Raw genomic sequence first — 27,000 nt, 5'->3', positions numbered from 1 at the left:
CTAACACACTTCCCTGAGGTCAAGGCGGGAAGAAGCTGAGGGTGAAGCTGGAGAAAGTCCTCCTGTGTGCTTTCCCCAGCCATGCCCCATGCAGGCAGGAAATAACAGCTCAAAAGACAGGAGCAGACAATTCCAGAAAATTCTAGAATCTGGAGTTGTAAGAACACCCTCCCTCCCTCCCTGCCTGCCTCTTTCCCTCCTCACTTCTGTCTTCCTCTTCCTTCTCTCTTTCTCTCCCTTCCCCCTCTTCCTTCCTCCTTCCCCCTTTCCCTCCCCGTCTCTCCTTTTTCCTTTCTTTCTGCTTCCACAGAACACCTACTATAGAAGCCACATACTATGTAAGACACAGGATAGGACAGAAGATTGCCTCCCCGTGCTAAGCCCAGCAGGAGAAAATGAAAACAATGCCTGTGGGTGCCGGGTCTGAGTGTTAGAAGCATGCTACATCCATGCCTCCCTTTAATGGGTTTTCTTAAGGTGAGAGGGCTAAGCCCAGAACTGAGGTCTATGCCCAGGGGTCCGATTGATAAGAGCACTCTTTTCTGAACTGATCCACACTGCCTGAAGGAGTTTGTGGGAGATCCTGTTTTCCTTTCTCTATGAGGGAAGGATATGCCATATCTCCAGGACCTGCTGTATGTAAAACAATGTGTTAGTCTCTGCACATCCGTTCTTCATGATGGCCACCAGACAGATTTCTACAGGTTCCAGGGAAAGGAGTCCTGTCTCCCCAAGTGCCAATCCCAGGAAACACAAACATTTTGCTCCCAGCCATTGCATGCTGAGCAAGCATTCCACTGTTATCCTATAGGCCTTAAATGTTTTGACTCTCCCTACACAACCCAAGCTGGTCTTGAACTTAGGATCATCACTTCAACCTCCTGAGTAGCAGAGAGTTACAGATTTGTGCTACCAGGCCCAGCTTCCCGACGGCTCCCTCCGCTCAGCTCTCACATACCTGACTCTGTCCTCTAGAAGGCCACCACTTGATGCCACCCCTGGCACATGGAATGGGGCCCTGACAAGGATTCACAAAGCAAGCAGGTACCCTGCTTAAACCTCTCTCTGCTTGTGTTCAGTCTGGGCTTCAGCTCAGCACTAGGGTGAGGTATTACCTCACATGGAGTGGCTGGGGCTGTTTTGGAGGATGGAGGGATATATAGCTGGAAGTCCAGCAGTGGCATCCAGTAACCACATCTCTGTATACCCTCATCCTAGAAAAAGATGAGCCAGTTTGTTGCTCCTGAGAAAAGAAAGGGGCATAGGGTAGTGGGGAGGGGCACCGAGTTCTCACTCGGGTGGCTCAGATTCCCTTGACCTTGGACCATACTGGAAGGGACTTCCACATTCTTACCCCTGGAGGGAGCAACTGCCCCATGCTGACCTGAGTTTCTCAGCTAGAGTCAAGCCCTCTTCCCTGCTGGACAGGCCGATGCAGGCTCCACCCTGAAAGCTTCCACAGACTGCACTCTGGTTCATCTGCTTCCTGGAGCCTCTTTAAGTGATTCTTTTTAAGTACTGGTAACCACAAAAATAATTTGTTATTCTTAACTATTTAATTCTGTGAAGGACAGTGTTGATGTTTCACAGTGAATTAATTGAAGTAGTCTGCCTGCCTTCCCACTCCTGAAAACCCTCCTGCATTTAAAATTTTTAAATTTCAGCACACTAAATAAAAGACTTCACAGGACCTGCTGTAGACAATAATAAGGACAAACACACAATGGGAAGATGGCTCAGTGGGTAAAGCATTTGCTGTGCAAGCATGAGTAGCTGAGTTCAAATCCCCGGAACTCACAGAAGAGCTGGCCATGTAGCTTGAATGCCTGTAGTCCCAGTGCCCCTACGGGGAGATGAGAGGCAGAATCGGAAGAACATTGGGAAGCTCTCTGCTGGCTCACCTGATGTACAGAGCCAAAAAAAAAAGAGAGACACTTCAGAAGCCAAGGCAGAATGTGAGGGCTGACACTGGAGATTGTCTTCCGACTTCCACCACACAAACACTATGACGTATGTGTGCCAATGTTCACACACACACACACACACACACACACACATAAAATAAAATTAATTAATCAATCATAATAAGCATTTGTTTGTACAACAAGCAGATAGAGAATGGCCATCCTATACTGGAATATTCCCATGTGATGAAGATAATACTTTAATTATACATTTGTGTGTGTACACATACACATACTGTATATACAGCTAAATGCATCTCTATCTATGTACCTCATTTACGGGCATACACATTTACGTGTAAAGGTTATGTTATCTAATGCATTTCCCCCAATTTTTAACATAATACGTGACTCACAGATGGTCCAAACTCATCCTTTTTAGTGTATAATTATTTTCTGTATGTAGGCATTAAACCCAGAGACTCAGACATGCTGGGCAAGCACTCCATCACTGAGCGATGTACAGGCCTCCTTTTAGTTTCATTTGGGGACAGTGCATCACTAAGTTGCCCAGGCTGGCCTTGAAGTCACTCTGTAGCTCAGACAGGACTTGACCTTGTGGTCCTACTGCCCCAGATTCTGCCTGCCACCATGCCTGGACAGTGTGCAGTTTTACTGTTGTTGTTAATTTACTTATTTTATGTGTATACGTGTTTTGCCTTCATGAATGTCTGTGCCATTGTATGTCTGGTGCCCTCAAAGTCTTGAAGAGAGAGTCTGATTCCCTGGAACTGGAGTTACAGATGGTGATGAGCCTCCATATAGGTGCTGGGAATAAAACCTGGGTCCTCTGGAAAAGCTGTGCTCTTAACCAGTGGACAATCTCTCCAGTGACTAGTGTACATTTCTGCTATGTGTAAAATGCATTTCTAACTATATAAACACAAAAACAGCGAGACAGCTGTCTGCAGAAAGAGTCTGCTGTCACTGGACATGTGCCGAAGGGCAGCATTCCAAGATCTATGGTGATTCCATACACCCCAAATTTCATAGGGCTTGTTATTGTGTCTATAGTTTTAGAAACTTTCTTTTAGCTCTGATACAGTTTCACAATCCAAACCTAATAGACATGCCAGGAGATAAAGGGCCTAGCATGCACATCGCCCTGTTCCCATCCTCAGCACCAGGAAACCTGAGCTTATCTTCAGAGAGGAAGAAATACAGTTGAGGATGTGGAGAGGGCTCATTCTGTAAAGTACTTGCCTTGCAAATCTAAGGACCAGTGTTCAGTCCCCAGAACCCATACTTTAAAAGCTGGAGGTGGTGACTTGTGTTTTAATCCTTGGGGCCAGCCTGGCCTACTTGTCCAGTTTCAGACCAGTGAGAGACGCTACCTTAAGCAAACACAGTAGGCGGTCCTTGGGGAGCCATAGCTGAGTCTTCTAATCTCAGTCTCAATTGTGTGCATACACGTGCAAAAACCTGCCATACAAACGGAAACACGTGCAAGGGTAGAGCCTGGTGATGGAGTCTGACCTTCTCGTTCTGAGAGTAGAATCTAGGCCAGAGCCACAGAAATGGTGGCTCAGGGTGACTGACCACTTCCTGTTGGCAAAGTTGCAACCCAACGCAAGCGGTTGACTCTCTTTAAGACATTTTCCCACGCTTTGATAGTATTCGGGAAGCCTAAGTCTCACTTCAGCCCTGCGGATGGAACACAGATACGTGCATATTACTGCACTTGATCAAGACTAGGCCTGTGGCTCTCAGAACTGCACCTTTGTCCTGAAAAATCTCCCCATAGGTCATTCAGACAACATGGGTGTGAGGACACCCCTGAGCTGAGAACCTGGTTAAGGATATGGCTTGGCCTTCACTTCATCCAGTGTGTCTTGATGTATATCATCACTGTACAGCCTACGACAATTAACTGGACCCCTAAGCTTGTATCTGAAGAAGGAAATGTCTCTGTCCCATCACCTGTAGTGGTCTTGGGTGGGACAAGTTCCCCTGGAAGAGGTGTAGGATGCAGAGGCTACCACTAGAGGGCTCTGCAGGGACCCGGGAATCTCTTCTTTCCTGTAGATCTTCTCCTAGCTGTTCGGGAGGCTGGGTCAAGAGAAGCTACTTCTCGAAGATGCTTCCTCTGGACACCTGGGCATGTGCAGGTGGACCGCACCAGAAACAGCGGAAAGGGGCTGCTCTAAGCAAATTTTGTTGTGGTGGTACCACGCTCCGCCTGTATCAGAACGCCCATGACCATTATGGAGGTTGTAATGACGTCATGCAGTGCAATATCAGTGCTGAGACAGGCTCAGAAACTCTGGCAATCAATAATCAGAAAATCCGCCTCGAGTCAGATTCCAGGTAGAGCGAGGGACAAGCCCTGGGGTTGGGGCATGAGTGAATGAGAGCCCAGAAGATACAACAGAAGGCTTGGAGTTTAGGGGCTGTGAGTTCACCAGCAAGGAGGTTGCCAGGGCAACCTTGATGATGCCCTGTGAGGGTTTTAATAGTAGCCAAGAAACATCACCCAGGACTGAGTGCCCACTCTCGGGGTGCCTCTCACTGCTTTTAACATTCACTGTTAGCCAGACACTTGTAGTCTTTAGGTGTGGGCACAGTGAAACCAGTGCAGCAGTACCTAGAACTTCCTTTGTGTTCTCCAGGAGTTTGGCCTCTCAAGCCTTTTCTTTCAAAATTTTATATATATAGAGAGAGACTGGCTGTATATTCATCATGTGCGTGCAGGTGTGGGCAGAGGCCAGAAGAGGGCGTCAGCTCCCCTGAAATTTGTGTTTACAGGCGGTTGTGAGCCACCTCTATGAGTGGGGTCCGGGATGGGGGTGGTAAGACCAGCAAGTGCTCTTAGATGCTAAACCTCTCCAGCCCTCCAGCCTTTGCTTTCTTCTATGGACTTAGAATTTTCTTCCCTGAGTAGAGCTGTCCTCGGGGGCTGAGTAAATAATCTTCTAGCCTTCCAGAAGGGAATGCAAGCTGTGGAGAGCCTCCACCCCACCTCCACCTTCACTCTCTGTGAAACAATTCAGGTCCCCTCCGGCATGGCTCAGGCAGTGTCAACTACCTGCATCATTAAACTGGTGCAACCCAAGGGTTTTACTGCCCAGATTCGCTGGCCCGGTGAAAGGACTCGTGGAGAAAGAGGAGGAGGCCTGAGGCCGCAGTCAGGACACGGCTAGGAGCGAGGGAGCGACCGTGGGCGGCAGGGCCGGGCGTCCCGGGGCGGGGGCGGAGCAGGTGAGCCGGCCGGGTGGGCGTGGGGAGTGCACTTGTACGTGACGTTGGAGTTTGCAGCGAGCCGGGAGTAGGAGGGCTGTGCGCGCGTGTGTGGAGTGCTGGCTGCGCGGCCAGGAGGATGTGCGCGGCGGGGCGGCCACCGCAGTGAGTCGCGGCAAGAGGAGCGGGCTGCAGCCCGGGGGACCCGGAGGCGAGGGCCAGCAGGAGGCCGCGGGCCTGGCGAGGCGCGCCGCCCGGCCCCAGGATGTAGGCGATCGGCGGCTGCGCTCCTGCTGGCGGCCGGCTCACCATGAAGAAGCACTCGGCCCGGGTGGCCCCGCTCAGCGCCTGCAACAGTCCCGTCCTGACCCTCACCAAAGTGGAAGGTAACGGCGCGGCCGCGTGGCGTTGGGGTGGCGGGGCCTGACGCATCTGTCCCTGATCCGGAGGGATACCTGGCTGCTAGCGGGGCGGGGGTGGCAGCTCCGGGACGCTGTCCGCAGTGCAGCGCGTCGCCGCCAGTGGGAATCTGGAGGCTCCAGCTGTCTGGAGCTCCTGCCGGGGTGACATGCTCTTTGCACCCAGGCTCAGACAGCGCGGTGCACCTGGTGGCTCTGCTCCCTTGGGTGCTTTTTCTGACTGTCCCCAAGCTTGTGCCCGCAGGGCAGAAGGGAGGCAAGTGCTAACCAGTGAGCTCGCCTCCCTCCCTCCCTCCCTCCCTCTCTCTCTCTCTCTCTCTCTCTCTCTCTCTCTCTCTCTCTCTCTCTCTCTCACACACACACACACACACACACACACACACACACACATACACGAGTGGGTGGCCTGGGTGAGGAGCATCCCTCTAGCACCCCACCCCAGGAGCCCAGAGGTGAGGCCCACTGATACTGGAAGCTAGAGGAGACGGGACCTGTCTGGCTGATTGCAGATGGGCAGAGAGTGGCAGGTGAGGGGAATCCCCGCACCAGCCTGTAAAAATGTTCTTATTCAGGCCTGATAGGGATAAGAGGGGCTCCTAGAGGCCCCCAGAAAGTGTTCCTGCTCTGCCTGTCTTTTCTTCAGCACGGAACCGCCCCCAGTCGGGGGATGTGAGAGAGAGGGGGCCACGGAGGAGGGCTGTGAGTTACTCAGACACAGCTGTCATTCTGCTGGCCTGAAAGAGGACCTCGCTTTCCAACAGAGAGGGTCCTTCTTAGCTTTCAACTCCTCCCCTGGGAGGCAGCCACAGAAGGAGGAACTCTCGGTAGTTAACCAGTCTGGCCAGGAGTAGAAAGGAGCACCCCTCTATGGCCCAAGAGCCTCTGTCCAAGTCTTTGCTGACTAGGGTAGGCATGATTTCAAAGACTGGTTTATGCCCACACCCTGAGTTAGGCCTTCTATGAGTCCGTGAGGTCCCTGCATCCACCTGTTCGTTTCTTGTTGGAATAAGCCTGATGACCGGTAGAGGCCGGACAGAGGTGGGTAGGTGTGTTCCCCGCTTCACATTGTATCCATCCTGTTACCTCCAGATGAGAACCATGAGGACCAGAAGGGTAGCAGACTGGTCCAAGACCTACAGCTGCTGCATGGTGATGTAAGAGGGCATTCCCGAGCTGTGGGACCCCAAAGTCATCCTTTTTTTTTTTTTTTTCAGAATGACAGTTTGCAGTGACCTGCAGGTCCCTGTTTCTCTTTGCTCTTTCTCTCTCTGTGACTGTCTCCTCCCTCAACAAAGGCTTGGTACTGATTATCTGCACCAGAAATTAGCAGAAGTTCCTCTCCTGGGTATGGTAGTGTTCTGGGCCTCCTCCCAAGCACATGTGGATGAAGAGGGGAACCAGAAGCTGGAGTAGACACTCAGGAGCTCCTTCACAGAAGTCAAGCACTTCCACCCACTAGAGAGGCAAGTTGGTTCTCCAGGGCAGCAACAGGCAATCCCGCAGCACCCCTAGTCAGCTTCAGGGAGGTCAACCCTGAGCTCACTGTCAGTGAGGAGGCTCTCTGAGCTGAATGTGGTAGCCTCAGAAGTGCATTGAAACGACGCAGCAGCCATGGGGGGCGGGGTCGCCAAGGCCAAGTCTGGAGGTTGCCTTGGGGAATGAAACTGATAGCCCTCTCCCATTACCTTGGTAAATTCAAGCCTTCCGTTCACACTGTCGTGGCAGCCACTTTATCATGGCCATCTCCACATGCGTGCCTGTGGTCCATTGCTAAGTTAGAGAATTAAGACCTAGACAGATGGAGGATGACTCTGCCCCTGTACAGTGTGGCTTGTATGTATCATGAACCCTGAACCTCGGTTCCCTCAACTGTAAAGCCTGTCTCGGCAGACTGATGAGGAAGGAAATTCAACAAAGGCAAAAGGCAATACCTAGCACTTGCCCATCATACACAGTAGGTGCTGTGTGTGTCTGTCTGTCTGTCTGTGTGTGTGTCTGTGTATGCATGTGTGTGTTGGGGGGAGGATGCTAATCCTCCAGTCACAGGTCATCTAGCTCTTTCCACAAACATCTTGCCTCTCTACATGTAGAAGACAAATCCATAGGTCAGGGCCTGACAGACCTACTCCTTATGCCTAGGCTCGCATAGCATGCTTTTTCTCTACCTGTCTTTCTTCCTTAGTGTTTTTGTTTGGTTTGATTTGAGGTACATTTTTCTAAACCATTTGCATATTGTGTATATCTTTTGGAACTGTTGAATCGTTTTCTTTTGCTTGAATGCACAGGACAAGGTGGTCCCCATCCTGGAGCTGTTCGTGTGTGAGTGGTAGATAGGCTACAGGGATGGAATGCAGCAGGCAAGGAATATTTATTAGCTTGTGGAGTGTGTCATCTGAGGGAAGGCAAGAAGGCACCAGCATGTGGTACATATAAAACCAAAATAGAAAATGCAATGCTTGGTTGAACTCAAAGGCAGGAAGATGGACAAAATGACTTCATTACTCAACAAATACTTCATCTTTCTGTACTTTGTGTACTGTAGCTGCTGGGCTAGACCCTGAAAATGGAAAAATGAACTATTTGTTAGCTTCATTATCTTGAAAGTGATATATGAGTAGATAAATTATCAGATAAAAGGCTAAAAAAAAAAATATCCTGGCACAGAAGTAAGAACAAAATGTCAGAGAAAAACTGAAAATTGAGCAATCTATAGAGGTGTCCCTGAGAAGGAAGCCTTTATGGAGAAGATCTTTCTGGAAGGGAAAGCTTCTAAGGGGCAGACTTCTAAGATCAGGCTTCTCTGAGAAGTCCTGATGAGAAGGCCTGGCTGAGAGGAAGCCTTCCAGGATGAGATAGATGCTGTTCTTCTGAGGAGGAGGAAGAAGCCTTTTTGAGAAGGAGAAGGCTGAGGAGGAGGTAGCTTTCTCCCTGGAAGAAGTCTTTCTGAGGAGGAAGCCTTGTCTGAGGAGAAGGCGCAGAGAAGAGGCCTTTCTGAGAAGAGGACATTTTGAGAAAATCATCTGAGGAGGCCTTTCTCATGAGGTCTTCTGAGGAGGAGGTGGCCTTTCTAAGGAGGGGGTGGCCTTCTCCAAGGAGGAACTCCTGAGGAGGTGGCTTCTCTAAGGGGAAGAGACATGAGGATGCAGTATTTTTTTTTAAAGACCCTTTTTAAAAGGGAAGACATGAGACGCTCCAATGAGATGCTCCTCTGTGAAGGAGGCCCTTTTTTAAAGAGACTTCTTTCTTTAGAGGAGGCTTTTCTGAAGAGGAATATTTCCTGAGGAGAACATCCTTCTCAATAGACATTCCTGAAAGGAGGTTTTCTTAGGAACAGATCTTCTGAGTGGAGGGAGGCCTTTCTGAAGACATAGCCTTCCTAAGGAGGAAGTCCTGTGAGGTAGAGGTCAGAGACCAGGGGATGTGAGAAAATCTGTTAGGCACAGAGAGAAGAAGTACTTCAGGCAAAGGAAACAGTATGTGTATAGACTTGGCCCTGAAGAATGTAGAGGGGTAGTGCTGACCCTCTGGCTGGCGGGTAGGGTAGAGGTTTAAAAAAGAAAATGGCTTCTCTCCAGGTGAAGGTTTCTATCATCTCTAACAATGTATCTTGTTTCCATACTTTTTCCTGGCTTTCCTGTCAGGAGATGATGCTGAGTATTGATCAATAGCATGTCTCTAGTAGAGCAGCAATTACTACAATCATCTATATTCACAACCAGCTAATTCATGGTCAATAAAATTACATTCAATGAGAATTAATAGTTGAGAACAATACAATGAAGTCCCCTAGGAGGCCGACTGTCAGCATTGTGGAAACAAGAGAGACTGTGATGGAGAATGGACAGGGTTGAGTGCCCAGCCCTTACATGGCAGTGACTCACGCTTTCCGGAATCATTTCTCTTGTATAAATCGGAGGTTGTATGTTGCCTTTAAAAATGACAATGATAGTTTATATATTTTTTTTTCAGTTTGGTTTTAAGATTTTTCTTTACTCTTAACTGCTTCTAGTTTTTTGTTTTGTTGATTGTGGTTTTTATGGTGAGTTGTTTTGTGGGAAGGGTCAGGGTGTTAGTGTGGGTTTGTGTGCATGTGCGTGTGTGTGTGTGTGTGCACGCACATGTATGTAGAAGGCAGAAGCCAACCTTAAGCAAATTTCCTCAGGTACTGTCTACCTTGTTGTTGTTTTGGTTTGGTTTATTTTTGTGTGTGTGCACTATTTTTTTTTTTTTTTTGAGTCAGAGTCTCTCAATTGCCTGGATCTCACTGATTTGGCTAAATTAGATCTCACTAATTTAGTTTGGCTAAACTAACTGGCCATCGAGCCCCGGGGATTCTCCCCAGCACTGAGATTTTGAATGAGCACCACTATGCCCAGACTGATTACTTATTTCACCATGGGTTCTAGAAGATCAAACTCAGGTCCTCATGCTTGCGTGACCAGCACTGTACTTACTGAGTCCTCTCTAGGCTGTTTTTGTCTTGTTTTGTTTTGTTTGGGTTTGATTTTGAGATACAGTCCTGCTGTGTAGCCCAGGTTGGCCTGAAACTCATGATCTTCCTGTCTCAGCTTCCTTGTTGCTGAGACTACAGACATCCACTATTATCCTGTACTAAGAATGATGAGTGAGGGCTGACCAGATTACAGATTGCGGCCAATGGGAGCTTGTCCTTAGCCCAGTTCTTCCTACAGAAAGGCTGAGCACTGTTTTACAGACAAGGAGCTTGAGGCTCCCAGGACCGTTCGTGTGAGGTCATAGAGTTAGAAAGTAAAAGAGCTTGGATCCAGATGCCAAAGACTTTCAAATATCCGGGTTTCATTTGAGGAGCAATAATTACATGAGCTTGAGGCATTTTGTAGGTGCTCAGTGAATGTGTGTTCCCTGAGGCTCCCCCTGCAGTGTGAATCAATGGCCTAGATCTCTATCCAGGCTCTCATGACTGGTGGCTACTGGTGCTGACACTCTCGCTGCTTCTGCTCCCGGGGTGTGAGGCCATCTTAACTGCCCTCAGAGCAGGTCTGGTTAACTGATCCAGCCTGTGGCCTTTTGGCCCTGTGTGCTAGAGCAGAGCATCCTGGCTGCAGGCGTGTGCGGCAGAAGACACCTCACACCACAATGAGCAGAAGCACAGACTGGCTCAGGATGTAACAAGAAATAATATACCCCCAAGGTCCCCACAGCACACACAGCTGATTTTTCTACCAAGGCCCCACCTCCTAGAGTTTCCAGACACTCCCAAAATAGTGCCCCCAGCTGGGGGCTAAGCTTTCAGAACATGGACCTGGAGAAAACATCATGCTAAAATGTTCAACACTGATACCTCTATAGGTCCAATGCTTCAGAGTCAGTGTGAGTGGATTCTTGGCAAAGGATCTCTGAGTCCAAAGAGCGGCATCTAGTTGTTCAACCCTAGGCTGGAAATATCTGAGACAAGGACATTGATAAGCTAATTCAGTCTATTATCTAGTGTATGCAAGGATTTCTGAACAAGTAGGAAATGTCAGGTATGTACTTAAAGAGATCACCTGCTGATGGGCTTGGAGATAGATACTCATTGAATAGAAATGCTTGCTATGTAAGTGTGTAGACATGATTTCACATCCCCAGTTCCCATGTAAAAAGCCATGAATGGCTGTTTGCATGCCTGGACCCCCAGAGCTGTGTGGAGCGACGACGGCAGGAGGACCACTGAGGTTGCACTGAATTGCATGCTGTTGGCCTCACTCCAAATTCAGTGAGAGACCCTCTCTCAAGGGAATAAGGTAGAGAGTGACAGAGACAGACATCCAGCATCTTCCCCTGACCTCTGCATACACACCTGCACAAATGCATGAGCGTTGACATCACACACACACACACACACACACACACACGCGCACGCACGCACGCGCACACACACACACACACACCACAGAATAAATAAATAAATAAATAAGCAGATAAATATTATCCATTGATAACTTTTATTTTCCATGGCAGAAGTATAAAGCAAATGGGACATTTCAGCAAAGAGTGAATTTACTTCTGCCTGAAACTCACGCGGCCTACGGCTCACTCTTACCACTATTCCCTCTTCTTTGGGAAAATGACACAAGCCAACAGGACCATTTCCAGATGTGGCCTCCAAATCCTCCTCAGGACGCGCCTTCTCATCAGGCTTAGAACAATGGGGGTATACATGCATTCACTTGCCTCTCTCCGGAGTATGATTAGGGTGGTAAGCACAGGATGTGGTCTTTATCCCCAGCTGTCACAGGTGGTAGGTAATATGACAGTGTTGCTGACAGAGGGAGCCCCAGAGACCAGGAGAAAGGGCACTTGGTGGCCACAGCTTAGCTTTACTAAAGATTCCAGAGAGGGAGCAGAGAGGTGAAGGCAGACTCTGGGGGAAACTGGTTACTGAACTCCACAGGGAGAGAGCATTGAATCAGGCAGGAAGAGGATCCAGGGCATGAGAGTTTGGAAAAATAAGACAGATGAGCAGAGCAGGGATGCTCAGCCTGGATCCTGAACCTGCTTCATCAGCCACAGTGGGTAGTCCTTAACAGAGAATTAGGGCAGACTAAAAACCACCAAATCTATCAAGTGAAGTAAGCTAGTTGATCTCGTGTGTGTGTGTGTGTGTGTGTGTGTGTGTGTGTGTGTGTGTGTGTGTGTATGATAGAGATTACAGTGAAAAAGCTTTGAGGATGCCTGTTGGATGGGCTGAGAAGATGACTTATTTAGTAAAATGGTCTATGGTCATCACACAAGCATGAGGAACTGAGTTTGATCCCCAGAAAGCTGGGTATGGAGGCATGTACCTACAGTCCCAGAGCCAGGGAGGTGGGAACAAGAGGACCCCAGGGGCTCACTGGCCATCAAGTAATAGTAAATCTGTGAGCTCCAGGTTCAGTGAAACAAATCTCAAATAATAATAATAGTAGTAGTAATAATTATTATTATCATTATTATACAGAGATTTATTGAAGAAAACACCTGACATTGACCTCTGGCTTCTACATGTACATACACATGCATGCACACCCCCTACACACACATGCACACACAATCAAAAGAGAATGCCTGCTGGAGAGGAGCTAGTGGGATGAGGACTCATACTGCAGAAGTTCAAGTATGAGCTACTAGACTTAGATTCGGTGCTGACATTACTTCCTGCTTGCCGTGAGTCCTGGACGTGGGCTGCCTCATTCACTGTTCATAGCATCCCTGTGCAGCAGGTCCTCATGCGGTTCCTGATGTGAGTGTGAGGAACAGCATGTGGTGCAACTAGGTGACACACCAAGACTGTTGCCATGAGCATGCACATCCTAACCACTGTACCCCCTGCCCCATCAGGATGATGGCAGGACAGAGGACCAATCAATAAATCAAAGTGTCAAAGTTGAGCAGAGGGCTAGAAATGGAGCATGTGCCAAAGAAGCCCGGAACATTGAGCCTGAATGCCTCAGGGAAGGAGACACTGCGAGCAGTCACAGCAAAGAGAGGAGGGGGCACCCCTCTTGGATAGCAAGAGAGGGGTCACTATTTTGAGGTCTCAGCAGTGCCTACAGGGGCAGGTGGAGGAGACAGGTGGCAAAGTCAGAAAGAGAATCAGGTTGTTGGCAACAAATGGGCAAGGGCAGAGTTCTGACGGCCACCTGTGTGTGAGATAACTGCTGGGAGAGCGGAGGTCTAAACAGATGCAGCAGAGGACTCCATGATGTGGCACCATGGAGACCACAAAGGACCAGAGGGTGGGTGATGTATCAGCCACTGCCAAGAGAGGGCGTTTTGCAGAAACGGTTTTAGGTAGGTGGTGGTCTACCAGCCAGATGGTGAGGTGTGAGTAGCCTAGCTTGGGATGGGAAAGCAATTGCCAGCTGGGCATTGTAAGGGCCTTAGCATGAACCGTTAGGGGAGTTGTAAGGGAAGAGTAAGGCTGATTCCTTAGTAGGCGCCCAGGGCGAGGTGACTGGCCTAGAGGAGGAGAAGGAGAAGGGCCACAGGAGGAGAAGACTGGTGGAGAGGAAGTGGGGCTGTGAGGGGAAAGAGATGAAGAGAGGGTGGGCAAAGAGGCAGCCCGATGTGGAGGCGGGAAATCTCAAGTCCTGCTCAGGATCCTTTGATCTTTGCCACGTAGGAAGTGGAGCTTTCGTCTGCCGCAGATGATGGATGCAGACCGAAAGCTTGAAGAGGTGGGAACAGGTTCAGAATAGCTCTGAGAGACAGCCAAGAGAGGGATTTAATTCTTAAAAGCCTTTTTGGCGAGTGAGGCTTTCCCACTGGTTAAGACATCTTGTGCCTTGGGGGGAGGGTCTAGACGGAAGAACACTGGGTGAAGTGTCAGGACACCAATCTTCCTTTCCTACCCTGCCGCACTTGCTAATTAATACATTAGACGCGCCACCTTGGCCTCTGGGAACCCGCTGTCTCTTTGCTCGGGACTAGATCTTCCATCAGCTCTTGGAGCAGGAACATTCCATGAATCCAGCAAGTGGCTGACTCATTAAGAGATTGGTGTATCTGATTAAAGCCTTTTGCCAACAAAACCGGAGTCAAAGAGTAGAGCTCTGGGTGACCCAGGCAAGGACAAACAGGGACTGGGGTGTGTGGGCATGGGCAAGCATGTGCCTGCGTATACCTGCCGAGGTGCACTGGGGGCAGTTTGGATCAGTAAGGCCTGCAGCACGACGCTAGCTTGTTCCATAGTTTTAGCATCAGGAAGCTAAGAGATGGGACTCTAGATAACAAGGTGGCTGGAAAAGAACCACAAACAATCCCAAAGAGAAGCTGAAGCTGGACAACAGGGGGCGATGTTAGGGCTACCGGGGCCACAGATCTCGTGTGTGTGTGTGTGTGTGTGTGTGTGTGTGTGTGTGTGTGTGTGTGTGAGAGAGAGAGAGAGAGGGGGGGGGGAACCTCCAGGCTTGGGGTGAACTGTGCTATGCCACTCCCAAGGTGCACGAGGCCCATCCTGAATAGGAGATTGAACCTGGGAGGTCACGTTCAACACCTGAAGGCCAAGCCCGCTTCATCCCTCCCCAGCAAGTTCACTCTTGCCCGGTTGATGCCACTGCTTCTGGACCGGGAGCTGGCAGGAAGTTTCAGAAAACAGCGTTTTCAATTCAAGACGAAATGCTCAGTGGCCTGTGCCCTCAGCTCTAGGTTCGCTCTATGCTTTTATTTATTTCCATCTGATATTCCAGCCAACCAAAAGCAGAGGATTAGAGTTGTCTACCTGGCCCGGAGCCCACACTGTCATGTGGAGTACAGTTGGCCAGGTGCCCCTCCCTGAAGGGTCCAAAGACTGCAGGGCGCAGGCTGTTTTCTAGAGGGGCAGTCCTGCACATCATCTGCCCACTTGTTAACCCACATTTGCCCTGAGAGTTCCAGCAGTCTGGAATCTAGTGTTCTAGACATGCCGACTTGAACCGGAAAAACTACCACAAAACAAGAGGAATGTGTTCATTTGTCTGGGTGCATGGGAAGGTCAGAAGCAGCTCTCAGCCTCGGCGGTTCTGCAGTTCCTGCTCACATTCCAAGGCATGAGGAGCACCCTGAGCTGGCTGGACAGGCTGTGACTAGCAGGGCCTGTGGATTAAGACTGATCCAAGGGAGCTCACATGTTTGGGGCAAGAACGGATACACACTCCCTCTCAGAACAGATACTAAGGCTTCCTCCAAGGTGTAGATGGCCTGACTTGGAGCCTTTACTGGCTAGTCAGCTCCTCACAGGAGAACTCTGGCCGTGGGCTGTGTAATCCCAGGCCTGTTCTTAAAGCCCTGAGGCAATGCCACTGAGCCATTTGGGAGTTATCTGGAGACCTCTGAGGAAGTAAGGATGAAGGGTACATGCCAACAAGGGGTCTGCTCCTTGGGGGGTAATTGTTTGTGTTCATTATCTTTCCGGTTGCTGAGGCAAAATACGAAACATTAGCAGCTCAAAGGAGGAAGGGATTATTTTGGCTCATGATTTTGGAGGTTTCAGTCCATAGTATTTGGTGTTATTGATGCTGGGCCTGAGTGAAGCAGAGCATCATGGGGGTGGAAGCAATATGGAGGACAGACTGTTCAGCTCATGGTGGACAGGAAGCAGAAGCAAAAAGCGTAGATATAACCGAAGGACACACCTCCAGTTATCTACTTCCTCCAACCAGACCACACCTTCCACAGCCCCACCCCCTCCTGGATAGATAATCCATTCAATTTTGAATCCCTCAAGGGATCAAATTGCTAATAGGTCAGAGTTGTGATGGGGCTGTCGTCCTGGCTTGCAGGGGACTGTCTTCTTGCTGTGTCCCCACCCAGCCTCTTCTCTATATGTTTACATGTGAAGAGAGAGGTGCGGGGAGTAGGTTCTCTGGTGTTTCTCCCCATAAGAACATGAATACCCGGGGCCAGGGAGACAGCTCAGCTGGTAAAAGGCTTGCCTTGCAAGCACGAGGACCTGAGTTCGGCCATCAGAATCCACATAAGAACCAGGTGTGCTGGCACACACTTATCTCAGCTCTGGGGAGGTGGAAACAGGTTGTCGGAGCTGCCTAGCCAGCCAGCCTAGCTGAATTGGCACATTCTAGTTGAGTTAGAAACTCTGTCTCAAAAAAATGAGATGGACGATGGCACCTGCACCCAGTCACCTGAATCCTGCACGGTGACAGATCTGGGTCTGTGCTAGGTCTTCAGGAAGATGGCATACACGCTGCCATGTGTCCTTGCATTAGCCCAGCTTTTGTCTCTTCATGCTTCTAGAGGCTAGGAAGGTCACTGAGGAATGACACCCAAGGTTGACCTCTGACCCCTATGCATATGTGTGCACATACAAAAAGAACACTTGTCCCAACAAGCTAGAACCTAGCCTTACAACCTCATTTACCTTACTTAATCTCTTCTACAGAGGTCCTACCTCTAAGCACAGCCACACCAGACTTCAGGGCTTCAACCTGTGAATTTGAGAGGAGTGTCATTGCCCCAGCATGCTCAGATCCCAAAGTAGCAAATCCTAGCCCAGAGCCCCACAGATTCTCGGGCTCTTTTGTCCTTATAGGCACCTAAAGTGTCCAACATCACAGCCACTACCAAGATCTTCATGTTCGTGGATGCTATGGGGTTGGACGCATGGGGACAGAAACTGAATCTTAGGCACTCATTGATGACTTTGAGCAATATCTCAAAGCCTCATCTGCCTGCCTATAAAGGAGAGCAGCACTTATTGCCACAGTCATAATGCAGAAGGAAAGAGGCAGGGCATGTCCTGGCAGAGTTTGGTGCAGACATTGGTGTCTCGCCACTTTTTCCCTTAGTTCCTCTTCTTCTTGCCGGGGTCAGCATCTAATGTCAGTTGTCCATGGTTCCCATTCTCTTTCCACGATCAGAAGCATGGCTGGGGTCTCTGCCATGGAGTAATAGCTGGAGTTTGCTCTGACACAGAGTCCAGGAATCCACATGGGGGTGAAGGTGGGTGTCTGTCAGAGCCGGGTGGGCGTGGTGGTCTGGGGGAATGTTACCTAGGGATTGCCTTGTGGTCTACAGGGTATGGGCTTCGTCCACAAGTCTCCTCCTTCCCTCCATGCCACGGTTTGGTCATCATAGGTAGATCCTGAGTAAACCTTAAAGAGTAAATACAACCCAAAAATACCCGAATGTTTTGGGGGAGATAAGTTACACTTGCAAATAGCCGTACACAAAAGTTTTCTTCCAAGCCCCTTATTTTTTTGCGAGCTATATAGTTGGTAGTCTGGTCTGAGCTTGTGTCTCCATCAGGGGGATTCATCTTTGGGCTCTGTCTTTCCCTGGGAAGTCTGGGGGGAGAGGAAGAGCTGGTCTGCTTCCCTGATCAGCTCCCTATTGTGTCCTGGCTGAACAGAATGAGAGAAACTGTAGCCTTTAAGATATGGACACTGTGAACACTGCCCACTTGCGTGAAGCCATGGTCTTCTGGGGACCTGTCTACTTTGTGCCTCAAAGTTGATGGCCAGTAAAGATTTGTAAATGAGCAGCCCCAGTTAAATTAGTTACCCAAGAGAAATACCAAGAAATATCCACACAAGCCTAGATGTGAATATTCACAACAGTATTATCCATGGCAGAGCCAAACCAAAAGCAATCCCTGTGCCTATCAACAGATGGATTGATAAGCAGGATGTTGTATATCCATACAACGGAATACTATTCAGCCATAAAAAGAAATCTGCCAGCATATGGAAAATATGAGTGAACCCCCACACTAAATCAAGTGGGCAAGCCTACATATTTACATGGCATTTCCAAAATGGGCAAATTATGGGGACAGAAAAGAGACTCATGGTTCCCTAGGACTGAGGGTGAGGACAGGAAGTGATTGCAAATGAGGTTTAGGACTAATTTGGGGGGCAATGGATACTTTAAATATGTGTGATACTGATGGTTCCTTAATTTTATAAATTTGTTTAAAATGACTACAGTGCACCAAAGGGGGCTGGCTTTTATGCTATAGAATTATACCTCAAGAAAACTGAGAAGCTGTGACTGCTTAGGCTGTGTATCTGGAGCTGAGAGCTGTGGCCTCTCATCATTGTGTGGTAGCATCTGTTTCCTTTGTAGGAGACAGGTACCATGCCAGCCTACAGTGTCTTTGACTCCAGCCTTGAGTCCCCTCCCCACAGGGCAGGGCATTGTCTGGAGAGTTTGTCAGAGAAGCAGTTGTGTTCTCTTGGAAGTTCAAAGAGATTCATTTTATGGGATCTTTTTTAGAAGACACCAAATGACTTTCCTATCTCACATTCTCATGCTAGAAGTGACTTCCACTAGAGGGACAAAAATCACCCAATTTATCATTTTCTCTAGGGAAAGTCATAGACATCTCACAACAGGAAAGGTCTCCCTTGGTACTCTAATGGGCTGGTGCCTGACACATACCCCCAACTCATCCCTCATGGCCCAGGCTCATGGCGTTGCCTCCAGGTATGGGTTCTGCCTGACCAGAATGATTCAGAACGGTTAAACCCTCTCTATAAATCCCTCAGAGGAGACAATCTCAGGGTGTGTCTGTGTGGGAGGGACCCCTCAGCACTGGCTCCTTAGGGTGACTCTTGAGTAGGAGGAAGACCTGTTGTTTGAAAGAGCATGCTCCCTTGTGTACACACACACACACACACACACACACACACACACACACACACACACGGTTGTGGAGGGGAACTTGCCCTGCAGTTTGGGGAAGTAAAGTCTTCTAAAAGTTTCCCAGACTTGAAGACTTGAAAAGGGTCTGAGGAGGGATGCCGCCCCACTCACAGCTCCTGCGAAGCCTGTCTGAGCATCACTTGGGCAGCGCATTGACTACATCCTTGAACACAGCACACAGTGAGATGCATTTTCTCCCACTCAAATGGCGGGGAACGAAGTGCAGCCGCTAACCATGTCCATGCTCTGCTCTGGGTTCATTCTGACTCTGGAGAAAGGAGCACCATGTAACCTTTAGCAAGTCTGAGGGTTTCTCCCATTGCATGACGGAACATCACAGGTGACGAGTGACAGTGGGTTTCAGAGCTCATCGCCTTGCTCAATGACCTGGGGCCAATCACAGTTATTCTTGATCTCCTGTAGCCTTCCATCTCACCAATCTAGGGTGAAGCTTCGGATTCCCCAGCATGCACCTGCCATGCTACAGAACTGCCCTTTTGCACACAAGTGTTCTGTAATTTCTTTTGTCACTCCTAGAATTCTTTAAGTACAGGGATGGTGCTTTGTGATTGACCACAGACCATCCAGTGCTCTGGACTCAGTGTCATTGATTCCCTGGATGATTGACATGCTCATAGGGTGAAGGAAACAACCCTCTGAACAGGATTAAGTCCATGCTGTGGTGTGTTTGGTTAGATGCGGGATAGAAACATGATGCAGTCGTATGGCTGCCATGCAGCTGTGTTAATGGGTGGCAGAGGCACAGGTCCGCAGAGACCCCTGTGTGATGATCAGACCAAAGCCTGCAGAAAATGCAGCCACATATGAGCAGAGGCAGCTCTGAATGCTGAAATGACCACAGACCGCTTTTCCTTCCACTTCTCAGTATTTTTGTCACATAATAATAGAGACTTTTTCATTTATAGTGGTAGAAAGTAATAAGAGTAAGTTACGTAGGAGCTGGGGAGACAACTGGATTGGTAAGGTACTTGCCGCGCAAGCTTGAGGACCTGAGTTCAATCCCATGTTAAAAAGTGGGGTCTGCAGAGACAGCCAGGGATAAGGCACTTGCCATGCAAGTGTGTGGACTAGAGTTCAGATCACCAGAACTCATAAAAAGTGGGTGGGCCTGTGACAGCCTACCTGTAATCCCGGCACATGGGAAACAGAGAACTTGCCAGAGCAAGCTGGTTAGCCAGACTAGAAGAATAGGTAAGCTCCAGGCTGAGTGAGAGACCCCACCTCAATATACAAGGTACAAGGTGGAGCCCAATTAAAAAAGACACCCAAGGAAGCTGGAGAGATGGCTCAGTGGTTAAGAGCACTGACTACTCTTCAAGAGAACCTGGGTTCAGTTCCCAGCACTCACATGGCAGCTCACAATTGTCTGTAACTCCAGGATCCAACACCCTCACACATGCAGGCAAAAACATGAATGCACACAAAATAAAAATAAATAAATCATTTAAAAAAGAAAAAAAGACACCCAGTGTCAGCCTTGGGCCTCTGCCTATGTGTGCGTGCACACGCACATACACACACAGGAGAACGCTCATAAACACATGCACACACATCTCACACACTTACTCGTATTTTTAAAAAGAAAAGAAAACAATGGGCATGATGGCACACACTTGTAATCCCAACACTGAGGAGGCAGAGACAGGCAGATCCCCGGAACTCACTGACCAGCCAGACCAGCCAAATCAGTGAGCCCCAGACCACTGAGAGACGCTGTCTAAAAAACATGATGAACTGTACCTGAGAAATGGCACCCAAAGTTGACGTCCAACAGACACACACACATGCATAGGTACACACACAAGCACACACACACACACACACACACACACACACACACACACACACAATGAGAACGGTGAGGAAATTAATACAATCAGGACTTCAAGACTCAGTGCAATGATATGAGGTTGGCGACATCCTTGTCTATGGCTCTTTATAAGTGCAGGCCCGTGTTATCCAAAGTGTGTTCCAGGGCACCCTAGTCCCCACAACAAGTTTCGCATCTCCGACAAGCATGGTGACTCACACATTGTCTAATAACCTTGAGTATTCCTACAGCATGTCTCTGTTCAGCGTTCTCTAGACTTACTCAGCTTCAGAACCCCATCTAGCTGGAATGGCATTGCCGGTGTTACTCATGGGAAAACACCGCTCTGAGTTAGTGTTATTGTTTTTAGAGACTCTCATGCTGGGTTGAGTGTCTTCATTTCATTTGTTTATTGGTAATACTCCCTTGGTGAGAGGACTTGGACAGATTACAAAACTAGAGAGCAGCTAGAGCCGAAGAAGCATTTTAGTGGTGTAGGAATTGGATGGTGGTGGGTGGAAGAGTGGGGGCGGGGAGAGATGGCTCAGTCAGTGTAAGGGCTTACCACGTACACATGAGGACTGGAGTTCTGTCCCCAGCACCCAGCTAAAGCAAAGCCAGACACAGCAGTTCACCCCTGTAAGCCCAGGGTCGAGGGGACAGAGACAGGGGGATCCCTGGGGCTTGTGGGTCAGCGAGCCTAGCTCAATCAGTGAGCTCCAGGTTCAGTGAGAGACTGTCTGAAAGCTAAGGTGGAGAGTGACTGAAAGAGATCCTGATATCACCGTTGGGCTCAGGGTGTGCGCACACACACACACACATACACACACACACACACACACACACACGTGATTTGGTGGCAGTCTCTCTCTTCATAAAGCTACCCAGTGTCACTGCTTAGTGCCCCGCATTGTGAAGCTCAGCCTGCCGTGTTGACCACTTCCCTCACTGTTGGCCCCATACCTTGTCAAGAAGCATCTCGTGGAAGGAGGATCTTTTTTAACTCACAGGCTGCTGGCTTTCCTTTGTGTCCTTTTTTTCACTCAGTCCAAGACCCCAACCCGTGGAGCGGTGCCATTCACATTCAGGGTGGGTTTCCTCCTTCAGTCAGTCGTCTCCGGAAGCTCCCTCACAGACACACCCGAAGGTGTTCCTCTGCAGTGCCTGAGGTACCTCTTAATCCAATCAAGCATGACGGCTGCACTTGCACTAATAAAAACCACAGTTGAAGAAGCATGCTAGAATCCTCAGCGAATACCTGCTGTCTCCTCAGGAGTCTTACCACGAACCTGCATTTTATTCCTAAACAGACATTGTCTTTGTTTCCACCATTATTCCTTTGAGTATGAGCTCATGACAGAGATAGGGATGCATACTCTGAGTAACCCCAACCGTGAAGGACTTCAGGGGCTGAGCAAACCTGACAGGTAGTAGGGAAATGAAATCCATCATACTTTTGCCGGAAGTGGATTCACCTTCAGTTTTGAGAATTCGCTATGAGCCAAGTCAGAACACTGGTGGGAGGGCATGAAGCAAGAAGCCAGGCCGGTCCTTGTCTCTCTTGGGCCTGTCCTCACCCTAAGGCCCTTGTAGGGCCATGCAGAAGATTGAATAGGAGTTATAACTGTGATTTCCCCAGGGTCTTCCCACTTGGATGTGGACACGTCAGACATGGGAGGACATATATCCATCCCAGGTCGGCTTCAAATTCACTGTGTAGCCAAGAAGGATCTTGAGCTTCTGGTCCTACTGCCTGTAGCTGCCAAGAGCTGGGGTCACAGGTGTGTGTCACCACAGCTCTGTTTGTGAAACGCTGAGGATGGAACCCAGAGCCTTGTGCATGCTAGGCACGTTCTCCACCACCTGAGCTGCACCCCAGTCTAAGCTGGATATTAGAGAGAGACTGGCCTTGACTAGCCATGGTCTCACTTAGGTTGATTTTCTTTTCTTTTTTTTTTTTTTTTTTTGCTCAAACAGATGCAGCAGATCTGTCACCGTGAGTATAGTGATTCAGAAAGCGTGCAAACTTACATTCAATTGAAATTGTTTAAATAGCTGTTGGGGTTAAGCAAAACACAGAGAGTTAAACCCAGTATGTTTGGTGCCCATTTCCTGAACCCCTGTGACAAGGGCCTCTAGGCAAATGTCTTTCTCTATTCATCTAAGTGCTGGGGAGATGCCACAAAAGGCAAGTTCTGCATGTCTACATCTGTCCATGCTCACACTAGACACAGGCTCTCTTGCCTGCTCAGGGTCTTCGAGAACACAGACAGGATAGTGAAGCTCAGCTGTGGGCTGCAGCCTGAGTTCTCCAAGACACACAGTTTTCTCTGTCTATGGTCTCTCACCTAGCAGCTGCCCAGAGCTAGAGGCTTTTAAGGAAAGCTGGGAGGTGAGGCTGGAGGCCACTTGCAGGAAGCTGATTAGAGTAGATGGAAAAAGAAGTGATGTCTAATTGGGTGTGATGTGCAGAATAAGAGGAAAATCATCTGGTTTTCTGGCTCAGGCAGAAAGGAGCCTCCATCAAGGTCCTGTACCTTCTAGATGATGATACTCATCACCCCCTCTGTGAGAAATCCCTAGACCCTATTTCAGCCCAGCAACACATAAACACATGTGAAATGAAAAGGAGGTGAAAAGCCAGACCTGATGGTGCACACATGTCATCCCAATACTGGGAAAGCAGAAGCAGGAGGATCTTAAGGTTAAGACCAATCTGAGCTGCAATAAGTTCGTGGTCGGCCTGAATAACTTAGTGAAGGTCTGTTTCAGAGTTCAAAGGGTGTGGGATGCTGGGTTACAGCTAATTGTTAGAAGCTTGTCTAGCATGACAAGGCCCTGGGTTGCATTCCCAACAGCACAAATAAAAACATAAGATTGGGGATGTGGCTCAGTCAGTAGAGTGGTTGCCTAGCATACATGAAGCTGTAGCTTCTTTGGGCTGCTAGCTCACAAATAACGACACAGATACTTAGTAATTATGAAAGCTCAGCCTTAGCTTAGGCTTGTTTCTAACTAGTTCTTATAACTTAAATTAACCCATGTTTTAAAATCTACATTCTTTTAAGTGGCTCAGTTACCTTTGCTCTGTACTGCCCATCCTGCTTCCTCTGAATCTGGCTGGTGGCTCCGCCTTTATTCTTCCCCCAGACCTCTCTGTCCCCAGAAGTCCTGCCTAAACTCTTCCTGCCTAGCTATCAGCCAATCAGCTCTTTATTAAACCAATCACAGTGACACATCTTCACACATCTTCACCATGGATTCAATCCCTAGTATTTCTTAAACTGGATGTGGTGACATACAACTGTAATCCCAGCACCAGGGAGGTACAAGTAGGAGTATCAGAAGTTCAAGGTTATCCTCAACTTCATAGCAAGTTCAGTGTTACCCTGGGACATATGAGACCCCATGTTTCAGCGTCTCCATCTGTTCTGGAATTATGTTCCTCAAACTCAGCATACAGATCACCTGTTGAAGTCAGGTCTGGTTCAAGGGTCTGGGGTAGAGCCCAAGAGTTTGCCATTCTAAAAGGCTCCTGGGACAGTTGAAGGGTGCTGGTAGAACCTGGCCTGGGGTTCCCTCCCTGTGGGCCAAAGCTCCCCGGTTAGGAGACCTGACATGCATCCATCTTCCAGCTGTAGTCTAGAGCATTGCCCAGCACCCAACCTCCCTGTCCCCATATGGTTGCCAGGGATCCAACTGTGGGTTCAGCCAGAAATCTGAAGACCCAGCTAACACTCCTTCTCTTCTTCAGGGGAGGAGCGCCCCCGGGAGCCCCCGGGCCCTGCAGAGGCCCAGGCGCCAGCTGGGACAGAGGCTGGAGGAAGGACGAGCCGGCACCGCTGGACATGCTCTCCAGAGCAGCTGCGGAAGGTCTTCTGGGGCGTGGCCGTCGTGTTCTGCGTGTGTGCCTCCTGGGCCGGCTCCACGCAGCTTGCCAGGCTGACTTTCAAGACCTTCGATGCACCGTTCACCCTGACTTGGTTTGCTACCAACTGGAACTTTCTGTTCTTCCCATTGTACTACGCGGGGCACGTGTGCAAGTCCACAGAGAAGCAGTCTGTGAAACAGAGATACAGGTAAGGGACCCTTAGTCATCGGTCACTCACCTGGGGCTGTTCCCCAAGTGCTGAGCTGCTGAGTTGACCCTGGAGGCCAGAACTGGTGGCCAGTGGGAGGGACCAAGAGTGAGACACCACAGTAAATGCAACTGCTCTGTCCTGAGATTGAGGTCAGAATTCTCTCTGCCTTCTATAATGAAGCCTCCAGTCTCCACCTCCACCCCTCCACCCTTGAAGGCCATTTCTATGCAATAGGGAACAGGGACCATCTTCTAGAAACAGCCATGGCAGGTCTTGGAGGTATAGAAATGGAAGTAGAACTCACTCAGGCAAAGGGAGTGAAGCCAGGCTGAAGTAAGGACAAGAGTTCCAGAAACCAGGTGATTGGGAATATCCTGCAGCTCACTTCCCTTACTTCACCTCTTTCCAGTTTCCTACACATGTCCTTCTTCGTGAGTCTGAGTATCTGACAACCAGGTGGGGTGTACAGTTAATGAACTATATCCCATGATGACCCACACCTTATCACGCAGCAGGCACCCGAGCCCTTTCTGAGAGCAAAATCATTGATGTGACCACGGCGTTCCATAAATAGCATACCTTGTGGTTGCTCTGTGTCTGATATGGGCTGTGTCCAAGGATTGGCCCATCTGTCTTACCTGAAACACCCCGAGAGAGACTGTTAGTCAGGATGACACTAGGAACACAGGAAACCTGCCTTTCATCAGTCCCTGGCACTGAGCAGAAGCTGGAAGTCATGGACACTCCCTTCCATCCCCATCACCTTCCTCCTCCCATACCCCATCTTTAAAGTTGCTGTCCTGGGTGGCTTCTCTGTTGCTATGATAAAACATTGACTAAAACCAACTTAGGGGAGGAGACAGTTTATTTGGCTTACACGCTCTGATCACACTCTTTCCTTGTGAGAATTCAGGGCAGGAACCTGGAGGCAGGAACTGAGGCAGAGACTGTGAGGAATGGTGATTCTTGGCTTGTCTCCCATGACTTGCTCAGCCTGCTTTCTTACAGCACCCAGTACCACTTGCCCATTGGGGTAGCTCAACTTACAGTGCACTGGGCCCTCCTGTATCAATCATCAGTCAAGAAAATGCCCCCATAGACTTGCCTGCAGGCCAATGTGATGGAGGCATTTTCTCAGTTGAGGTTCCCTCTTCCCAGATAACTCTGGCTGTGTCAGTTTGGAAAAGCAAAAACAGAAACAGGAAAAAAAAAAAAAACTAACCAGCACAGTTGCCAAATCCCACTGGGCATCCACTTCACATCTCAGACCTGTCTGGGGTTGCTCTTTGAAGTCACCGGATTAGGAAGGACGGCACTGGGACCAGGGGGGGAAAGAAGTCTGCAGAGTGACAGCAGTCTCAACTGGAGCAGACTTTTTCTGGGTCCTCACAGAGTTAGAGCTGGAGTCCTTTTAAAAAAAAAATGACCTGTGACGCAGGACCCAAATTCAAAAGGAAGGGGGTTTGATGGTGCTTGCACTGAGCCCCATGGCCAGCCTCCTAGGTTCTTTCAGAGTTTGGGCACAAGAAGCCAGAGCCCATGGAGTCTTCCATGCTGACTTAAGGCAACAGCTCCTGGGCCAGCCAGAAGTGGCTAGGGAGGTACTTAATGCAGCACTGCTGAACAGCAGCCAAGACAGGAAGCAAATAGATTTAGGAACCGTGAGAGGGCCTAAGAACTCCCCAAAGGCGAGAAGGAAATAACGGCCTGAGTCATGGAGAAAAACAGACATCCAGGAAAGGATGCATTTGATAGTTAAGTGGTCCGGAGTGGATCGGCCTGTAATTAGGAGACAAGACAAATGTTCCCTCCTCTTCCCATCAGCCATCTACACAGCAAGAGTCGCTGGACCACAAAGGTAGCATAATGCTATCCTAAACACAGGCAGTGGCCACTGTCCACCTGGGGACAAGGTTGACTGCCGACACTTTGGGGACAGCCCAGCGCAGCTTAAACTGTTGGGCTGAAAACTATGTTTGTGGTGCCAAACTCAAGGTGGTTATAAAGTCAAGGTAGGCAAGATGAAAGGCCACTCGGGAAGATTAGTCACATAGAGAAAGTCGTCAGTGCCTGGAATCCAGGCTACCGGCTTCCTCTGCAAAACATCCAAGGAAGGTCAAGATAAGGGGCTGGTTGAGATGGCCCAACAGGCAACGGCGTTTGCTGTAAGCCTGACCCTCGGAGTGTGATCCCCAGGCCCACATGGTGGAGGGAGGAACCAACTCTACAAGTTGTCCTCTCATCTCCACTGGTTCGCCATGACACACATGCACCTGCCCCACCCCACCCCATACCGCCTCCACACACAATAAAAAAGATATAATAGGAAACATTTTTAGAGGTTCGAGGCACGAGTTAGTGGTTAAAAGTGCTTGCTGCTCTTGCAG

The 27,000-nt window shown here is 49.2% G+C and overlaps 1 protein-coding gene across 2 annotated transcripts in view; it reads left to right on the top strand.

Annotated features, from left to right (window-relative positions):
* Positions 1–27,000, top strand: part of Slc35f3 (solute carrier family 35 member F3) — a 256,259-nt gene that overhangs the window by 157,773 nt on the left and 71,486 nt on the right. The window contains exons 1-2 of one of the 2 annotated variants that reach the window (XM_059263797.1): positions 5,452–5,527; positions 24,286–24,610. In XM_059263797.1, coding sequence (XP_059119780.1) covers positions 5,452–5,527; positions 24,286–24,610 — 401 coding nt within the window. Of the gene's footprint in view, positions 1–5,451; positions 5,528–24,285; positions 24,611–27,000 lie in introns of those variants that run through there. The other variant, XM_059263796.1, reaches the window with a different exon arrangement.

The sequence above is a fragment of the Peromyscus eremicus genome, chromosome 5 (genome assembly GCF_949786415.1).
Source record: "Peromyscus eremicus chromosome 5, PerEre_H2_v1, whole genome shotgun sequence".
Classification (NCBI taxonomy): Eukaryota; Metazoa; Chordata; class Mammalia; order Rodentia; family Cricetidae; genus Peromyscus; species Peromyscus eremicus.
Note: the sequence above shows the minus strand (reverse complement) of the source record. Positions and strands in the feature narration are given on the sequence as shown.